The following is a 19631-nucleotide window of genomic DNA, read 5'->3' on the forward strand; positions in this document are numbered from 1 at the left end:
CTCAGTGTATACTGTTTAAAAGGTTTATTCTAAAACTCCCACTTGCCTTTATCTATACACTTAAGAACTGTCATTCAAATTTTAGAGTAAGAAACTAAACAAGGGGAGCCTCTTTTACTCAAAATTTACACGGGATTAAGTACAAAAAAGTAGCTGAGCTTTACCTGGACACTTTTAGCAACTAGTTACAGAAAGGAGCTGTAATTTCCAAGCCGAAGAGGAGGCGACTGGAAGCGCTGCGCTGCGCAGCCAGCCTGCCCTGCGGCGATGCCCGCAGCTGTCTGCTCGCCCCGCCTCCGGCTGCTGCTCACGGCGCTCGGAGCAGCTGGCCCAGGAGAGCTCAGCTACTTCACTCAGGATCAGGCACTCCTGGGGCTCGTCAGCTCCTTAAACACCATTACTCCAACACAAGTGCTGATTGATTAAGCTCCACAGAACGAACAAAAAGCATTTTTGGGGCACACCCTTTGTTTTAAATCTGACTCTTAGCCTATGTGTCCAGAAGGCACACGGCTCTTGATGATTAACTGCAAGCTTCATGCCAGTTTATTAAAGTACAGCCTTAATTTAGCCTAACATCTAAGGGAGCTTTCTTACGTTTGTAACAATGAGCATAGTATTTTTAATTTGCGAAGCTTAGATTTTACTGCTACAGTAGTTTTAGAAGAAAGCTCTACCTATAATTAAGTGTGTAAGTCCTTCAAATAAAGACTTCTGAATTAAATTAATCCTTTATGTATACCGACGTGTCTTTTAGATAGTTAATTCAAAATTTTAACAGATATTACAGTAAAAAGAATGAGATGCTTCAGTCATTTGATCCAGCACTGTTGAAAAGAGTGACAATGTGTATTACAGTTCTGTAGATTTTAACTGATACAAATACTCATCTAGAATAGTACAAACACTAACTTTACCAAATACCTACAAATATTAGTAATTCACTCAGGTGAGGTCAAACATAATAGGTAATGGCTAATTTGCAAACACAAACACAGACACAAGAGGCGATTTAAACTGCTATGTTCCAAGTCCACTAATGTAAACATCAATTCAGACACACCTCGCCAGAAGTCTGACGTATCTAGCACAGCATGGCAATAGATTTAGACATACTACCCTGTGCCCACTTACAAAATCTCTTAACACATACAACCAAGTAATAATTCAGTCTCTTTCCTCTTCCCACATCATGCACAGTTTAGTGCTGTATGGCTAAAACTCTGCCTTCTCATCTGCCTGTTAGTCACTTTATAGGACCATTGCTTTATATCCCTGTGCTGCAATAATCAAAATACCTGAAAAAGCAGAAACTTTCACCCAAACTGTGTCTTTTGTGTGACCCCAAGTCAGGACACCTTATTACCTCCTGCCTCTACTGAGCCAGCAAAGCCTCCTGGTTTGCCAGTATTTCCATGTAACTATTAAAACTTACTTTTAGTAGTCCTGTCTGCCCTGCTTGTATGTGAAATACCACTTTATCACTTGCTCCAGACAGGTAGGGCCCATCACCTCTCCTATCATTCACCTGTTCCCAATTTTTAAACAACTTCATGGTTTAAACCCTTCGCAATCTACTCACTGAACCGATTACCCTCCCAGATTACATCTCACTGAAGCCCTTGCTCAGGGAGGAAGTCATTACTCTTTGTCAAGTCGGCAGGCACCATTTTTCTTAATTATAATAATGCTTAGAAATAGTTGTTGGTTTTGATCAAACAGATTTGGTAAATTCTGTACTCTGTACTGATGGTTGGAAATGATGACTTTAATTTCATTCAGCTGAAAGCAGCATTATTCATCTGGGTATCTACACAGCATCTAGGTTCAACATATGTATCTATATTGTTATGGTGTCTTTCATGTAATGGCAGCACCCAACTTCATTTACATGTCGTCTGGGACAGTATAAAAATATGGTGCAGAAATAAGATCCAGCATGAGAAACTGGTGGAATGGCAAGGGCACAAGCTGCTGAAGATGCTGCATTATAAAGTGGTCAGAAGAAATTCAAGACTTTAACAGTAGACTTACAAAAGAAGAATGACAGGAGGACCTGGCAGTTAGGATCAGATTTTATACTAGGTACAAAAGTATCTGCAAAATCTGTGAAGCCTGAAATGGAACTTGGACCGGAAAGGTGTTAACCTAAATGACAGTCTCAGGCACAACAAGAGACTGGGAAATATACAGTATGCAAGGAAATGTAGAAAACAATGCCAGAGTTATTCCAGAACAACTGGAATGCTGTTTAGAAACAATAAAGAAAAAACTCACTGCAATGACAACATTAAACAGCTGCTTCTTTTATTTGTTAACATAGTATTTAAAAACAAAATAAACATTATTTTCTAGAAATATATTTACTGTCATACAATGGTAGGTAAAAAAATAGGTATTTTAATTGCAAAATCTCACAATGTAATTAGATGCTAATGTCATGTCCAGTACACTCCAAATATGTACAATTATGCCCCAAAAAATGGTAATTTCACAGCTTCCTGTTGTCTCTGATGCAAATTAATGAAATAAATGGTAATTAACAGTTTCCTTGGCAGTTTCCCAGTAACAGTGTCTTAAATTATAGATAAAATGACACTAAAACTGAAGTACAGTAGTAGATCTCAGCACTCCTATCTTTACAAAAAATGTCGATGAGACAAAAGAATCGGTGTAAGTTCAGATGTAATACCATGGTTTGGGATCCAAACAACTAATTTACATGGGTTTAATACTGGAGGTTTTAGGCCTTTTTAACTTCCTTAGCACTGTGTTGTATTTTAGTTTTTTACAAAGTTTTTTATTAAAAAGTCTGTGTTCTATCATACACACCTCGTCATGGATATAAGAGGGTTGAATCCTCAGGAGAAAAGAGAACAACCCTAACACAAAATGATAACTCTGGGGAAACTCCACTTCTCTGTAATGAGCCAGATGACCACACAATCTGAAAAGAAATGGGGAGAAAACAAAAGCCCTAAATTACAAGTGCATTTAGTATTTAGCTAGCATTTATATATTAAACTGTAATTAGAGACAAAGTTTACACTTTTACCAACAGCATAAATCACAATTCTAGTTTACAGTGTTGAGTCCTGTGAAGTGATCCACTCCAGCAAAACCATGAAGTATAGGACTGAACTAAGGTATCTTCAGAGCTGGTGCAAACACACTAAGAAGAAAAAGCCACTATAGCTTCTTGCACTATGAATCAGGATCTTACACAGCCAGGCAAAGAATACATTTTCTGACTTTCAGGACTAAATGGAATCACTGTTTGTTCTTCCAGGTTTTAGCAAATGTAGCAAAGTATTAAAATGACTACCTCACCCTATCTTTTAAATTTCTAAGACTATCCAATTCAGACACCTTAGGTTCTTTACTCTGTTCTTCTCTCTCCACAGGGTTCCCCCTCTCATCTTCCTGACACTATGTCATGGGATAATAACCCATTCATCTATTGTCCATTGCCTTTGTGTGCTAAATACAAATTACATGTCTAGAAAGTAATTAGTGCTGTAGCAGCCTTCTGCTTCATTATTTTGTAGCTTTTGTGGTCAAAATGTTAATGAAAATGATGAGGTGATTTTTATTGATGAAGTATATAATGAAAATAGCAGACTAGACTTGCTGGTAACAAGTGTCAGACTGAACAAAAGATGACACAGAGGACAAGCTGCAGAGATAGCTCTGTAAACATTAAATTCACCAACTTAGGTTGGAAAACCACCAAACTGGATAAGGCTCAAATTTAGTTTAAAATACTCCAAACTTTCAATTTTTAAATAAAAACACTGTACATTGATATGGGGGTTCAGGTATAATATATGGGGTTCAGGTATATATATATTCACCTATAAACCCTATACATCTTCTAACTTAACAGTATTGCCTTGGGATGTGGAGAAGCAGTTTAAATGTTCCCTGTGTCTGATTCAGAGCAGCTGTCTTAAATATTCACCAGAACAACGACTGGGATCTGTCTGTCCCAATTTACAGGTAAGTGTGCTAATTACTAGACTATAAAGTCATTTGCTCGCTCCCTCTGGCCCAGCAAACATTTACATTTTACCTCAAACTGGAGGAACAGCCAGACCCGTCCCTAGTGCCATGCAGGCTGCACATCAGGGAGCACAGTCTGTTCAAAGCCTCCCAAAGTCTGGCACATTGGAAACTGCAACTAGGTCTTCATGCCATACATCCCATCCTCTGCCCTATCTGACACCCCCCAAAAGCATATACAACATTTTTCATACACTGTAGTACCTCGTCACATATAGAATTCTACAGTCCTTCAGCTTGGAAAGAGCTTTATGAACATTGAGTACAACTCCTGTCACCTAAAGACTTAGGTGTAATAGCAAATAGTTTAGATAGAATATAATAAATAGAATAATAGAAAATAATAAATAGAACAGCAAATCAGTTTAGAATCCAGTTTAAAACAAAGTTTTAAAATAAAACATAAAAGCATTTCACCAATGATTTGACTGATCTCAGCTTTGCTCACACTGTAATCATACTTCAGTCCCAGGAATAAAGCATTATAGCAGTCCTGTTAGGCCATGCTGATTTTTAAATGAAGAGAATTTGTAAGATTTTTTTTTTTAGTTCCATTCTACATACACAGAGGATAAACACTCATATCTGAGGGAGTACATGTTGTTTTCCAATGTTAAGTAAGTGTCAGATGTATACTTAACTACTTGCATTGCAAATGATATAATGGGAAATTTAACCGGTAAGAATTTAAATTCAAATCTTGTTTCATGAAGGCTGTGACAGTTTGCCATTAACATTTTAATATATTACATATGAAAATGTAGGTTTAAAAACAGACTTTGCATGGAAGATTATTCACACAAGCATACACCGAAATATCCACTCATTCAATGTGTACATAAGATTTACGCAAATCTGTGGTAAAAGGATTATTACCTCTACTCCCTTAAAAAAAAAAAAGTTCTTATTCATACAAAAGAATGAATCCATATAACCAAACCTCTTGTAATGTAACACTGTGCTTACATTATTCCAACCCATTTATGTCACTGTGGGTATGTGAAAAGTAACGTGAAAAGGAAAATAAAGATAAGCAAATAAATCCATCGAAGGACAGAAAAAACAGCATACTCGTAAAACCCAGCTATTCTCAAAGGGAATGGAATGCTTTAAAATCAGGATCGTATCACTAAGACTGCATAGGGGGTATTGATATCTGAATACCATTTCAAATTATATACCAGATAAAAATTTCATATGTTACTCAGCAGACAAATTAATGTAACTCATTTCACATGAATGTAACCAAGCCTTCTTTCAAAAAAAACCACTTTTCAATAGCATACATGAGAAATTCAGGAGACTCCAAGCTAGCTACAGAGTTGATCTTCTTCACTGATATTACCAGTACATTCCTCTTCTGGATTAGGGTTTCATAATACAACCAATAGCAGAACCAAAGTCTGGTATATGATCCAGAAGTCACTGTGATTAAGGCCATCAAAAAATCATATAGTATATGATTTAGAAAATTAATTTTCTGTGCTTTTTTAGAGTCCGGAGAGGAGAGGAATGGGACTGTTTTTCCATTCTTTGTAGAGTTGCATCACAAATATTTTTATAAAACACTGTAAAGAAATGAAGTGGGTATTTGCACCTAGCTGCTACTCTTGCCATGTGACTCTAGTTGTTGATTTTGTCTCATCTCCTCTCTTCTCACAAACTCACTTTGATCACTCTTCATGTTACAGTTTGTCTAGTCACAGTCCAAGACTATCCATTCCTCACACACCCCTTTCTAGAAATGACTGTAACTGTATGTGAACACATAGCTGTGCACACACCCTGTATTTGTCATTTGCAAAAATATATGTACAATTTACTTTTATGAGAACTTTCTAAAATGTATTTAGCAAAAATGTGAATACTTACTTCTCATTACACAGTTTAACTGTACACAGCCAATAGTCAGGGTTCATGGTTGTCAGTAAACCACATTTTTCTTGCAAAACTCCCTTCAGGCTATGCCCGTGAAAACAACTCCCATCTGTGTTTTCTTCAGACCAACTTAACTGAAAACTTGAAGGATTTGGCTTTTCAGCACGTTGCACTGAACCAGACAGCTTGCCAAACTGATTTTGTAAATTCACAACCATTTCTGTGCAAAGAGAAACAAAAGAAACAAATGTAAAAGTACTAAGTACCAGAATACTGGTTAGAGGTGACTAATGCAACAAGAAAATGGGGTATTTGTGCTTTTTAATTTTTTTTTTAACCTCTGCATGAAAGACTGAGAAATCCCAGAAGTCTCTAGGTTATCTCAGCCACCCTCTTTGCAGGTTTTAGTGAAACACTTTGAAACATAATTCAAAATGCCATGTCTTTTATACCTAATGATATTAGTAGTGGGGCACTCTAAAACATTCCTGCAAGTAAAACCTGTAAAATCCATTTGATAGAAAGCACATTCATATACACATGGATTGAAGGTTAAGCTTTTCATGGTGCAAATTTCAACTGACAAAAAACCCCAACAATAAAAAAACCCATTCTATGTTTGCCTGCTGCTAGTGGATGAACGACAAGCTCTCCTAAGTTATTGAGGCTCAGAAGGGAAAGAAGGTATCATGATAGATCAGCACACTCTGTATGACTGCCTATGCCTTGTTTATCTAGGATAAAAAGCAGGTTAAAAAACATTGTTGGAGCTTTAACTGCTTTTAATGAGCTGTATTTAAAGCAACTCATTCATGTATTGAAAAAAAAAACCACAGGAAAAAAACCTCCTAAAATAATCCAAGGACTGGGAAGTTTATCTTTCAAGATGACACTAAAATCTATGATCAAAATCAAAAGTTTAGGAAGGTTTCTGAAAACCTGTACCTGGCACATAAGCACTCTAGAGCACTGTCTCTAGTGTGGTACATTTTCTTTAAGATCAATCCTGCCCAGTTGCAATTATGTGATATTCCTGCTCACAACATTATGATAAAGCTCTATAATCTAAGTGGTCCTCTTCTAGCTCCAAGAGAAGCAGAGCCAGAAGAGGAATCTCTTTTCCTATAAATCCAGGAATTAAAGGGCATCTGAGTAAATAATCAGCTTGAAATGAATACATCTAAACATGGTTTTCCATGGAACATGACTTGACGGCAGGATCACTCCAACAGGATTTTGAAGAGTAAGTACTTAAACAAACCCCCACTGCATTCTTGAAGGAGAAATCCAACATGTGTAATTCAAACCAAATAGGATTATACAACTTGTTTAGAAGTCCCTGAACCAGTCACTTCCAGAAACTGAAAGAACATATAAAAAGAAAAATACCACTCACCATACTTAATATCTCTCTCCAAATACCTGCTGCTTTCTGGATAACATAAAATGTAGAATGAAGAACTCCAGATCTAATTTGGCTGAATAAAATTCCGGTTTTCCTTATTTCTGCAGACAACTGGGGTTTTGTGGTTTTGTTTCTTTGCTTTTATGTCAATACAAACTCCAGAAACTTCTCACAAGTACTTCCAGACCTACTAAAATTCAGCAACTGTACCTGCATTCTGACCACATGCTGCTGGCTACGCAAGTAAAGCCTTCCTTGCTTTTTGCAGAGGATTGCAAGGAGTGGGAGAGAAGAGGGACATGCAAGATCTACTAAAGGACATACTGGCATATTCATACCAAAGCATTTAAGAAACTAAAGGAGGAAACAGACAGGAAAGAAGAGTGACAACTCATGAGGAACAGTGATATAAAGGCAAACTAGAGAAGATGAGGACAAGAGCACTCATTCTGAGACATGGCTCAGTAGGTTGTTGGGAAGACTGGCAAAGGCAGTTTCAGCTGTGCATGTTTGAAAAATTCCAGCCACAGGTTGTAAAACAGTACTACATTAATTGTACCCAGAGATGAAAGAGAGGAGACAAAATATTTTAAGATGTAAATGTTATCAGTCACAGCTGAAGATCTATGATGGGAGAAGTTAGAGCAGATTTCTGTGTTGCTGGGAAGAAACAAAGTTTACTCACGTCTTCTCTTTAGAACTTTAGATTTATTCTTGACTGAATAAAACAATGGCTTTTCACATCTCCACAGATACCTACCAGTAAGAGACATAAGATTTGTTAACAAAAAGAAAGCTGGACCAAATGAATAAATGAATAATAAACTATTACAAATACTGCCAAAGGTTTAAATCAAAATCAAAATAATCTAATGTTTAGTGCTATAAAGAGCCACTGCCCCTCCAACATACAAAGGAAATCTTTTTCTGAGCATGCAAACCAAGGCATGTTAGCCTAGATCTACTGTAATCAGTTAATTGTTCAGCTGTATAAGCTATTTTTCACAGTAAGTGAGCATTTAATAAATAACCTGGATAAAGCTTATGAGTATAAATAGAAAATTAAAACAGTAATTTACTCATTCTATTCACTCAAGCTTGGTGAATGGATATATGGAACAAATTTCTAACTTTTTTTATTTCTGTAGGGATCAGAAGTTCACACAGAACTGTCTACCTTAAAAAGAAGTACTTAAAAGCCTCTTACTTGGCTTTTTCTTCATCCAGTTTCTTTTGCTCCACATCCAAGGAATGTTTTACCACCTCATACCACTTCTTGAATTCAAAATATGGCCCCCCTGAATAAAACATACACACTTTAGTTTGGAAAGAAATGACAGAGAAGGTCTCCAAGCAGTTAGACCCTGCATCTTGCACCTGTATACAAACTAACCGGAATGCTATGTGCTTAAAGAAAATATACTTGATCTAATAATTCTGTAAAAAAGAGAAACACAGAAATGGAATGAAAGAACAGCATGTCATAGGAAGTGCAAAGAAGCCCCATATCTTAGGTTTCATTGATTGAGCACAAGTCAAACCTTTTCCCTCTTTTCTGGAAAGGTAAGCCTAGAAACTACCTCCTCTCTACCAAATCAACTAGTTCTCCACTGTGTGGAGTGGTCTTCAACTGTTTCAAAGTTGAATTCAAGGGATTAATGAAACTATGCATCAAGCTTGAGTTTAAACAAATAAAATCTAAAGAAGATCAGATGCAATATTTCACATAGTTTCACCAGCTCCCCACTTTCTATCCCACTACCTCTGAAATCTTACAGGATTGGAAAGATAAACTAGACAATGGTCTTCACTTCATATCAGCCTCTCATGGTTTGGAGCACAGAAACTTGTTGATATGTGAACAAGTATTTACCAGGGCACATAAAAACATGAAGACATAGGACATATAGCAGCACCTTTATCACTGATCCTCCAAAGAGGCACAAGACTGAAGCAGACCAACTGGGTACAGTAAGGATAAGAATTCCAAACAGAAATATGGTGTAGACTTATATATGTAAAAATAATCAACTCTTATCCCTGTGGGTGGAATATCTGCATTGTGAATTAACCAGACTTTGCATTTCCCCGTGGCCCGAGCTGCACTGCATGCAATGCTTGCGTCATGCTCAGCTTTGCCAGCCAGCTGTTCAAACTCTCCTGAAGGTGCATACACTGTTCTTACAATCAAACTTATGTACCTTTTCTATTATTTGCATTTCTGCTGTTTGTATTATCCTGCCTCAGAATGTCTACATTCTAAAATCATAGATGGTCTCAAAAAGCAAGAGACATATGAAAGGAACAAAGACCCCTCAGCAGTCCTTGAAATTCAAAGGTCTGGATACAACTTCTTTTATCAGCTCCATAAACCCCGAGGTTTAAGTAAATACTCCTAAATTGCTGGGAGAGCAGTGTGGGAGGTGGTAGAAATTGGTGTTAAACTTTATATGAATTATTATGTCACATGCAATCCCACTGTAAGAGACATGATGCTACACTGTAAGAACCCTTCACCTGGCCAGTACAGCTGGTCTGACATTCATGTAGCTGAGCTGACTGGAAAATACACAGCTCTGATACACACATACATATACATCTATATATATCTCAATCACCTTTTATTTGAACAAAACCCGTATTGTGGATGTGTGCAGTTCACAGAACACACACAATAGGTAACTATAACTATCTGTTGTACTGCTTCCAGTGTGGTTTGAAGAAATGTAGCAGCTGAAATACTATTTTTTAATTGAAAAAAAAATTGACTAGAAAATGGATAGTTAAGTTGAGAATGGAGTCAACATAAATTGAATCTTTAAAACTCAGTATTAACCATTATTCATTTAAGCACTCTAACTTTGGGAAAATGCCAGAGGCAGTTTTGAGCTCTGGCACTGATCAGTCATCTAACAAAAATTCTCACATCAGCTCCTGTGTGCAGCTGCTCACCATCACCGCGACATCTAAAGCACAGGGACAACAAAACACAGCACATGGATCATTTGCACCAGCAGATTTTAAAGCAAAAAAGTGGGCAAAGAATGAGCTGTTAATTCCCAAGGGCAATGAGACTTGTTAATAAGGGAGAAACCCCATTAAGACATTAATGAGCCTCAGCTTGTAAAGCAGTTGCACAACTCCCCACTCCTGTCACTATCATGTACTTCAAGTTTTCAAGGGAAGTAGAAAGGAAAATAAAAAATCCACCATAAATTTGAGTATCCACTTGAATGTGAAAATTACCAGTTTTAGTTAACAGGGACAACTGTCTCTAGTTTTAGCAGTAATTGAGTCACACATGACTAACACCATAATTTTATTAAACAAAGCATCAGAAGGGTCAAAATGACCCAAAACTGGATAAAAGGCCTTACAGATAAACCGCTGCAACACATCTTGGATCTTATCTTCAACTGTGATTTGGATCGGGCCATGGAACATCTTCCTGAAGATTTCTAATCTTTGATTTGGTCTTTCTGCCCTCAAAGAACCATGTTCACACCATTATCTTCTCCATCTTAATTGCTGCTAGCTTTTCCACACTCTCTCAGGATTATTTGGACTAAGAAACTAGATTACATCTGAAATATGTTCCACACTAAGACATTTTATTTAACAAGACTAAACAAGTTTGGATTTTATCATAAATGTGGTTTGATGCCCCGAGTAAGTATCTGCTATTTACGATCAAAGTGTGCTCCCTTTTCACAGTGTATCCATTTATCTCCACCTACCACACATAAAACTCTAAACCAAGAGGCAAACATGCACAAGCAGAAGTAGGGAGGGACCCAGCAAAATGTGTACCAAACTCCCCTATCCCAAACAAAAAGAATTGTGCAGGTACACTGAGGCCATTTTACATGAACAGGATCTACTCTTTTCTCTGAATAAAATTTCCCCTTAATGAATGACAAAAACACATTATCATGATCAATAAGAAAAGTCTTTCTAACCCTGATTGCAAAACAGTTTCATTTACAAAATCATTACACTGCTTCTACCAGAATATTTATATACCTTCTGTGTTATTTTTATTTCTTTCTTCAGCAAACTCTGAAAGTAACCTGTAAAAAAATTTTAAAAATCAGGCTGTTTTGTAGATCCAAATACTGCACTTTTCACATGAAATTCAAATACAACAGACAAAAATGTCATCCTAATTTTATTCCAAGTATCAGATACAACCCAAGAAATTTTAAAAGTAATTAATATTTAATGTCTAAAATGCCTTCAAGTGTATGGTTTAAGCTACTGAACTTAAGTGAAATTCCAGTAGTATAAATTTAACTCTAAAGAAAGAACAATCGGAGACAAGCATTTGCACTACTTGAAATTTGAGGGTTGCTACAGATTTGTCTGTACACTTACCATTCATAGTGATCATCTAATAAAAACAATAATTTGAGCACAACTACAATAACTGCTGCAGCAAGAACATCATATTTCACTTTTCTTGTTGACTTATTTCCAGGCATTAGAGTCAGGAAATCCACTTCTCCAATACCAATCTTTTTCACCACTCGACAAGTCCAATTATGCAATTCATCTGATTAACATAAATAAAAATATAAAATGTTAAGACAAGCTAGAAATATTTTTACAGTGCAAATATGATGGGCATTTGAGGAAAACACTGCTTAGGTCTTTTAGGACCATTTGACAGCTGTATTTTTCAGGCTGAGGAGTATTTTTAAAAATACTAGGCAACCTTCACTGTGCTTACATGGAAAACACTTGTGACATTATATATTCATATGGAGAATAAAAAAGTCACATATTTAATAGTGCTTTGATGTTACTTGAATAATATAGTGAGATCATCCTGAATATTCTTGCAGGAAAGCCTATTGCAAATCCACATAAATATATTTTCAAAAAAAATGCCCAAAAGCAAAAAACTTGTCACAAACTTTTTTCCGGCATGTTGACTGAACAGCCGTGGCAGGAATCAGCCCTGCACAGAGGAGGAGCAGGGCTGGCTGTAAAGCAGCTGGCTGTGCATGGAGAGCAGTTTGGTGGTGGCAGGGCAGCACTGCTGCTCCCCCAGCAGAAGCTGTGCCAGGGAGATCCAGCTGCAGCCCCACAAGGTACACAGCAGCCTATCTATACAGGCTCTTATTACTCTGCTTATTTTTCACAGATACAAATCCCCCAAATTTCTCACCTTTCCTGTTCAGCAAGAAATACAGGAGTTGATTACATCACCATCAGATTCCACAAAGGTTAGCAATGTATGACTAAGTACAGCCTTAATCCAGCTGTACTTATACCCTCTTGCTGCTTACAAAGAGTTCAGTAGGAACCTGTTTTCAATCCTCTCGCACATAACAGTAAAAGTTAGAAAAAAGTAGAAACTAAATTTTCTTATAAATACTAGAAGCATAGTTAGTTCTATTTCAGATACATAAAATAGTCTTTTAGTTGGTATTTAGTGTCCTTTAACACTCCCAATTCATTGCCTTCTTTTAGGAGTTGTTAGACAACAACAGCAGCCCTTTTCAATTTTTAAAAAAATGCTTATACGCGATAAAAATCTTAGTTGCACGGAAAGGGACATAAAAAAATATGTTTATTCCTCTTCTGCAGTAATTTTCAAAGAGTACTTAGCTTTGCATTTCTCTGTAAAAGATCTGAAAATAACAAATTTGCAGCCTTTTTCTGATTCAATTGATACTTCACAATCTGTAAAATAATGTAATCCTCTATGGGATCACAACACTGGCGTAAAACTACAAAATCAGAATTACCACTCCAGAATTTTAGCCCTAAACCTTTTGGTTATCGTCTCTCCATTCAATTATGACTAAATAGAAAAACCAAACACTTTTATTCATTGTAACTAATTGCAAAATAACAATAACTCCCTCCCCTACTATGAACTGTTGGAATGTTTTGAGAAAAAAATTTACAGGCTACTTGTCTGTGTAACTCATCTTCAGTCACAATGGTATTTGACAGAAAATATGGTAACCTAACAGAGAGTTCACATACTAGGACATACTGATCTTTCCTTGACAAGTCAATATTCAAGACTTCATTGTAGGACAGACAAAAAAAGTCAATAATTATATACAATTTCAGAACTAAAATATAAATCAAGTGAGACAGAAGCTGATCTGTCACATACCATCAATTAATATTAATATAAATACTAATATACAATATTATATAATACACAAAATATATTCTTTGTTAAAGAATATACATCCATTACTACACATGAGAATTTCAGAGCTAAGCAATCAGGTCCCAACTACATGAATCATTTAGCTGAAGTTAATATATCACATGAATTCGACAGGTGCCTCTTAGTTCACATGGATACTGAAAGATTTAAAATGAAGTATCTACTCCACAGCCTTACAGAGCCAACATCAGAGTGCCCCTGCATATCTGGGCCCATAACACGTACTCTAAATGTTTGAGGAAGGTGCTTTCTATAGAAAGAATATGTTCTGGTTCAAACTGAAATGGGAATAAATTAGAAGGAAAAGAGCAGGCACTTTGAAGTAGTAATTTAAGCCTTTTTGCTAGAGTTTAATAAACCACAAAAAAATTTTATCAGTTCAGGCTAGGGAAAATATTTACCAGGTAAATTAGCTTCCATCAAGTACTTCATGCACAGCATGTCTGGATGAAGAAAGCAGCTTTCTGTTATATCTGGAAAACGAGGCAGGTCTAAAAATGCTGCAAGCTCATGCATTTTGTTGAATACTTCTTCATATAGAGGCCACGACTGAAAGACAGGATTGGAGGGGTTATACATTTGCTCTATTACCATATTTGTCAACTATTTAAAATTATTGATGCTAAATTCTGAATTGTTTAATACAGGATTATTTATACAGATTCTTTTAGCACACTATGACTGTACACACATGTAAGAATGGAGCCACATTACAGTACTGCAAAGAGAAACTGCTAGTTTTAAATCTCATGAAATACAAAGGAAAAAACAGAAAGTTGCTTCAGATCTTCCACCACCTCACCACCTTTCTTGTGAAATGCTCATTATGCATCCAGATGCTCCAAAACTGAGAGCTTTGGGAAAAAACAATAGAGATGCAATTGAGGGTGAACTGTCTAAAGAGCTAAGAGGTCAGAGAAGTACAGAAGGTGGAGGCTGGCAGGGACTGCTTGAGACCACTGGGTCCAAGCCCCTGCTTGGGTCAGTTCAATCAGAGTGCCCAGGAGCACATCCAGTCAGATACTGAACATCTCCACAGATGGCAGCTTCCAAGGGTTGTGGGAAATCTGCTCCAGTGTTTGACCAACTCCAATGTACAAAGGAAAAAAGATTTTGTTTCCCCTTATGCTTAAATGGAACTTCTTGTATTTCAATTTGTGGCCTTTTCATCTCATCCAGTCACTGGACAGCACTAAGGAGGATCTGGTTTTCCTCCTTTGCAGCCTCCTGCAGGCACCACACCATACCTGCCCTGAATATCCTCCAGCTCCAGGATGAACAGTCACAGTGCTCTCAGCTCCCCCCATTTGCCAGGCCCCACTCCCCCATATCCAGATCCCTTTACTGGCCTCACTCCACTGCATTCATGTCTCCCTTGTACTGGGTAGCCCAGAGCAGCACTCAGCACTCCTCATGCATCACACCAGTGCCAAGCAGAGAGGAAGGATGCTCTGTCTCCCTTGAGGACTTGAGCAGTCATCAGAACTGCTCAAATCTTAGTGACAGTGACCTTGCAGTGACACCAGCCAGCTGCCTCAACACTTGTGCAGCATCTCATCACAGCCCATGAATCTTCATATGTCCACTTCATTCACATATTCCCTAAACTGCTTCTTAAAACTGAGGCAAAAAACCCAATCATCACTTTAGCCTTCTCCTTGGTCTTTGTGACCATATTCCCATTCAGCACCAGGCCCACATCCTCTAGAATCCTTCCACAGAATCTTTCATGTTATTTAGTTAAAAAAAAAATCCATATTTGCATATTTATTAGTGACTATAAATCTGAAATTCTCTTTTTGAAACCATTGGCTGCATGAGAAAGTTCTCACAATTTGTACTCAGGTTTGCTGCTATAGGAGAATATACAGCAAGATTTTGACATGTTTATTCATAATGAACTCAGCAGGACCTGAAGTTTGCGTAAGTATGGATCTGAGGTTTGACCCTCATTTCACAATACCTGAGCTGTTTCATTAAATATTCTTCATTTTCTGTAGTTAAAATGATTACTTGAATTTACCTCTAAAAGCAACAATTTCAGTTGTCCAGGCTACTTTACCATTTTAAATGTATAAAAAGCAATGATTTTTCTGCCTTAGCCAGGGATTTTTCTAATTCAGCAGAGCACTTTATCATGTATTCATATTTTATAAAGTCAATTTGTACATTTGGAACCTTCCATTAAAAGAAACTTAGCAGGGTTTTACACTTTATGCACAGCTTCAAAACTTTTCTGAACAACAGTGAATGCAGGCTTCTGCTCTTTTTTTAGTTCAGATTACAAACAGAGTAACTGTGTTTACAACAAGACATGACGCGACCTAATGTAGTTTTATTCAATAATTTGCCTTCATCTATTTTAATATAAGCTCTGTAGCCAATGCTCAAATTTTGTTTTGAGTGATTACCAACATTACACTGTCTCTTTTTAAATGATCTCCCCTCAGACTGCAGTTCAGACTTGCATGAACACATGCTTAGGCAAATGAATAATTCTGCTGTCACCTACTATTACACATGTAACTTTTTGTAACAGTTAGGAAGTTGTATCATGTTTATTATAGTTTCTAAACAGTGTTAAAATTGGCTAAGACTGCTCCAGGACTATCTTGAGAAACAAGAAAAACTTGCACTACCAGAGCTCTGCAGAAGACCAGGCTCACAGTACTTCCCATTCCTTCTAAAAAGCAGTGCTAAATTGAATACCAAGCCAATCTTGGAACAAAACCTGAATCATATGTAACTTCTCTTGAGTGTACTGGGAGAAAAATTGAAGTCCCACATAATTCAAATAAGAACATTACAAGAATACTATTCATAATTAGATAGCAAGGAAATATGCTTTCCCCTAATGAAAAGCAGTTGAATTAGTAGCTTCTTAATAATATATCACAGGTGAAAATAAATGAAGACACTGGGAATTTAGTCTTTTGAAGCATTCCCGTTCTCAAACATCAAACTATCACCAACAGAGTTATCCAAAGTCTAATCTGACACTGAGCTACTTTAAGGAATATAGATCTTAACTGGAGGACTCTAATAGACACCTTTATCACCTTTTACCTGAGCTTCTCCCCTGTACCAGGGCAAGGAGACAGCTTTCCTATCCTAGGTATTGGTCAATCAAACCTTCTTCCCTCTGCCCAATATCTGCTTTTGGTTCAAAGCTTTTGTTTGCAATTTACAGAAGGCAATTGGGTTCTTTTTCAAAATGGCTAGAGAATGCTTAGCTTAGCAATGACAACCAATGCTTGTTTTTTTTTTCTGAAGGCAAACAAGTGGTATAAAAACTACAAATAAAAATTAAGCCTGAGAGCTACCACTTGGACTATTTTAAAAACAGTGTTAACAGACAAAAACTGTTCTTGATGTGTGTTCATAAGAGATCAGAAAACACTTAAAATGTGCATCCTAATAGAAAAGATCAACCAAATCAACTGCTGTTTCCCAGGGTTTAAAGCCTAAGCCCAAAAACATTCCCTGTAGTAGTCCCAGCACTGTGCCACAATGGTGAGGCTGAACTGAACCCCAGCACAGTCACCTCTGGAACTGGAGCTGCAAGCACAGCTGCATCCAGCACAAGGTCACACCTGCCTGGGACACAGCACAGGGCTGAAAGGTCAGGGCTAAGGACACTGAAGGGTTTCTGCAGTAACCAAGCACTGGCTGTTTTCACCAGTCACTGTATGCCCTGTTCATACTCTGTTTAACTCTGAAAGAGCTGTGAGCTCACACAGAAAATCTTTTATTCTGAAAAATTTCAAACATACTGGGAGGGTTAAAAGAGAAAGAACTCCCAAATTCCACAGAACCAACACAGCAAATGTTGAGACAATATTAAGAAAGATGCTGTAAACAAGCAGCCTCAAAATTAGTAAAAGTTACCACCTTCTATGCAGCTATGTATCTCTGTAAAAAAGAAAAAAAAGAACCTGATAAAACAAGTTGCCCTGGAAGTCAACCAGCAAATCCACTAGGAAAGCAAGACCCAGAGCCAGGGCCTCCCTCCTTCAGTTAAAAAACTCTGCCTCCAGCAACCCATGATTAAACCCCAAGGGAGGAGTACTTGGACAATAGAGGACAGTGTTAGATCATATGCCACACACCCTCCAAGTATAACTTTCACTTATCCAATCATAAATTGAAAAATTCAAGATGTATTTCTGTGGTATATATTAGGACAACTCCCCTGTCCATCACTACATGAAGTTACTAAGCTCTCATCTTGTTTTGGGAACCTGGGAAAAACAATAAAAACCACATATAAAACTCAAGTTACAAACCCTTGAGGGCACTTAATAATTCCAGGAAGACTGACAAAAAACCCCTTTAAAGCTATTCCACCTGCTAGCCTTTTCAGGTGTTTCGCAAGCTGGGATTCCTCCAAGACTGATCAACAACGCTGACAGAGTCTGTAACTTGTCCAGATGGGCTACAGAGGTTGCCAAGACCTTTTCTTAAGGTTTGTTTTTAAATCTTTGTCTCTTATTCCCACATATGACAAATAAGGTCAATCCAGAAAGCAGTATAGAAGATTAGTATTAATTGAGAGTACTTTCCCCTGCCCTCTGAGCACAGGAGAACAAAATACACATCGTTGAGTCAGTGAAAAAGTGTCTATAACAAGATTTTCATAATGATAAATATTCATTAAACTATTTAAATCAGTTGTCTTTATCTTTCAAACTTACATGGCATTTTTCACCTGTATTAGAAAACAACAAACTGGTTTTCAGGAGCAGAGGAGCCAAACTATTAGCATGATAATCAGATCAAGTAACAGGTAATTGTTTTGAGTAAGCCAAGATTGCAGCCTCTCCTACTTGTTTGGACAATATCAGAATATTGCTGATCAACAAGCAGAAAACAGTATGCACTGGCTGGCTTTCTAGAACCATTTGCAGGCTCCATAGTTTCTTGTTTTAAATGTGGTCTGACTGACTCTCTTCTTAGATAACTGTGTAAGCCATTTCCTTCACCCGTGTCAGGACAATATCCTATAACTTACTTATTCACCATATTCACAACTCAGCTTATGTTATAATGATAATGTTCTATTATTTCTGAAAATAAATAATTATACAGTTCTTCTAAATTCTTCATTTTATATTTTTCCCTTTCATCTTTCTTTCCTGTTCAGTACTTTTTCCTTATCCTTTTATCTGTGCATTTCCATCCCGGGATCCTTTTTTCCCCATGCCTGCACATTCTCTGAAGTTCTACCTACTTTGTGCTCCTTATATTCCACACTGGACATTTTTCCCAAGGGATTTCTTTAATGATCATTTAATACTGGAACCTAATAAGATCTGACTAATTTTTTCATTATCAGCTTTTTGTAAATCTTAGGGAATCTTCTAATGTTTAGCGTTGGATATGCAAGGCCTCATCATTTTTAAGATGACAAATTCAAGTTAGACCGAGTTTGAAAAAGAGTGTACTAAACTTACCAGGAAATGGATTAATAAAGCCATTTAACTTGTAGGTTTGGAAAACAACAAGTTATGAGGGTTGAGGAATGGGTTTTTGCAACACAATCCAGAATTCTGCTTCACACCTTGTGTAAATCAGGGCATGCCCATAAAATAAAATATATTTATTGTAAAAATAATAAACCAAATGGCTACCCTAGTGCATGTAAAGATCTTTGAATGCTGCCTGGATTGAAACACACATTCCCAGGAACATAAGCTGGCTTTACATTTACATAAGGCAAAATCAGGTACCAATAATGAGGAGAGTAGTCAAGTTCTCTATGGCACCTGGCTCACCTTACTTTGCTTCTGCTGCTCAACTGGTTCAGATATATCTGGTCATCTGCAGCATGAGCCTGATGTGGGATGACAACAGCCACAGTGCATGCAGATTGCACAAAAGACTTGACAGTAGAGACAATAACTGTATTAACTGTGAAATTTACACCCAAATTAGTATTTAAAACTGAATGAAATTACCTTGTGGACCAATTATTAAATACTAGATCATTAACATGGTCACAAATTTTATTTTTCATGTTTTTTGTATATTCTTACAGTACTACTAATCTAGCTACCTTCCATATAAACCTACATCAACAAATACAGCAAATTT

At 37.0% G+C, this 19631-nt stretch overlaps 1 protein-coding gene across 1 annotated transcript in view; it reads right to left on the reverse strand.

Annotated features, from left to right (window-relative positions):
* Positions 1-2290: 2290 nt before the first annotated feature.
* The window catches only part of TAF1B (TATA-box binding protein associated factor, RNA polymerase I subunit B), a 45917-nt gene continuing 28576 nt past the window's right edge, over positions 2291-19631 (reverse strand). Inside the window, 7 exon segments of the mRNA XM_036380826.2 lie at positions 2291-2947; positions 5935-6160; positions 8031-8101; positions 8553-8643; positions 11369-11415; positions 11720-11897; positions 13940-14087. Coding sequence (XP_036236719.1) covers positions 2719-2947; positions 5935-6160; positions 8031-8101; positions 8553-8643; positions 11369-11415; positions 11720-11897; positions 13940-14087 — 990 coding nt within the window. The 3' untranslated portion in view covers positions 2291-2718.

This window comes from Molothrus ater, chromosome 3 (genome assembly GCF_012460135.2).
Source record: "Molothrus ater isolate BHLD 08-10-18 breed brown headed cowbird chromosome 3, BPBGC_Mater_1.1, whole genome shotgun sequence".
NCBI classification, from domain to species: domain Eukaryota; kingdom Metazoa; phylum Chordata; class Aves; order Passeriformes; family Icteridae; genus Molothrus; species Molothrus ater.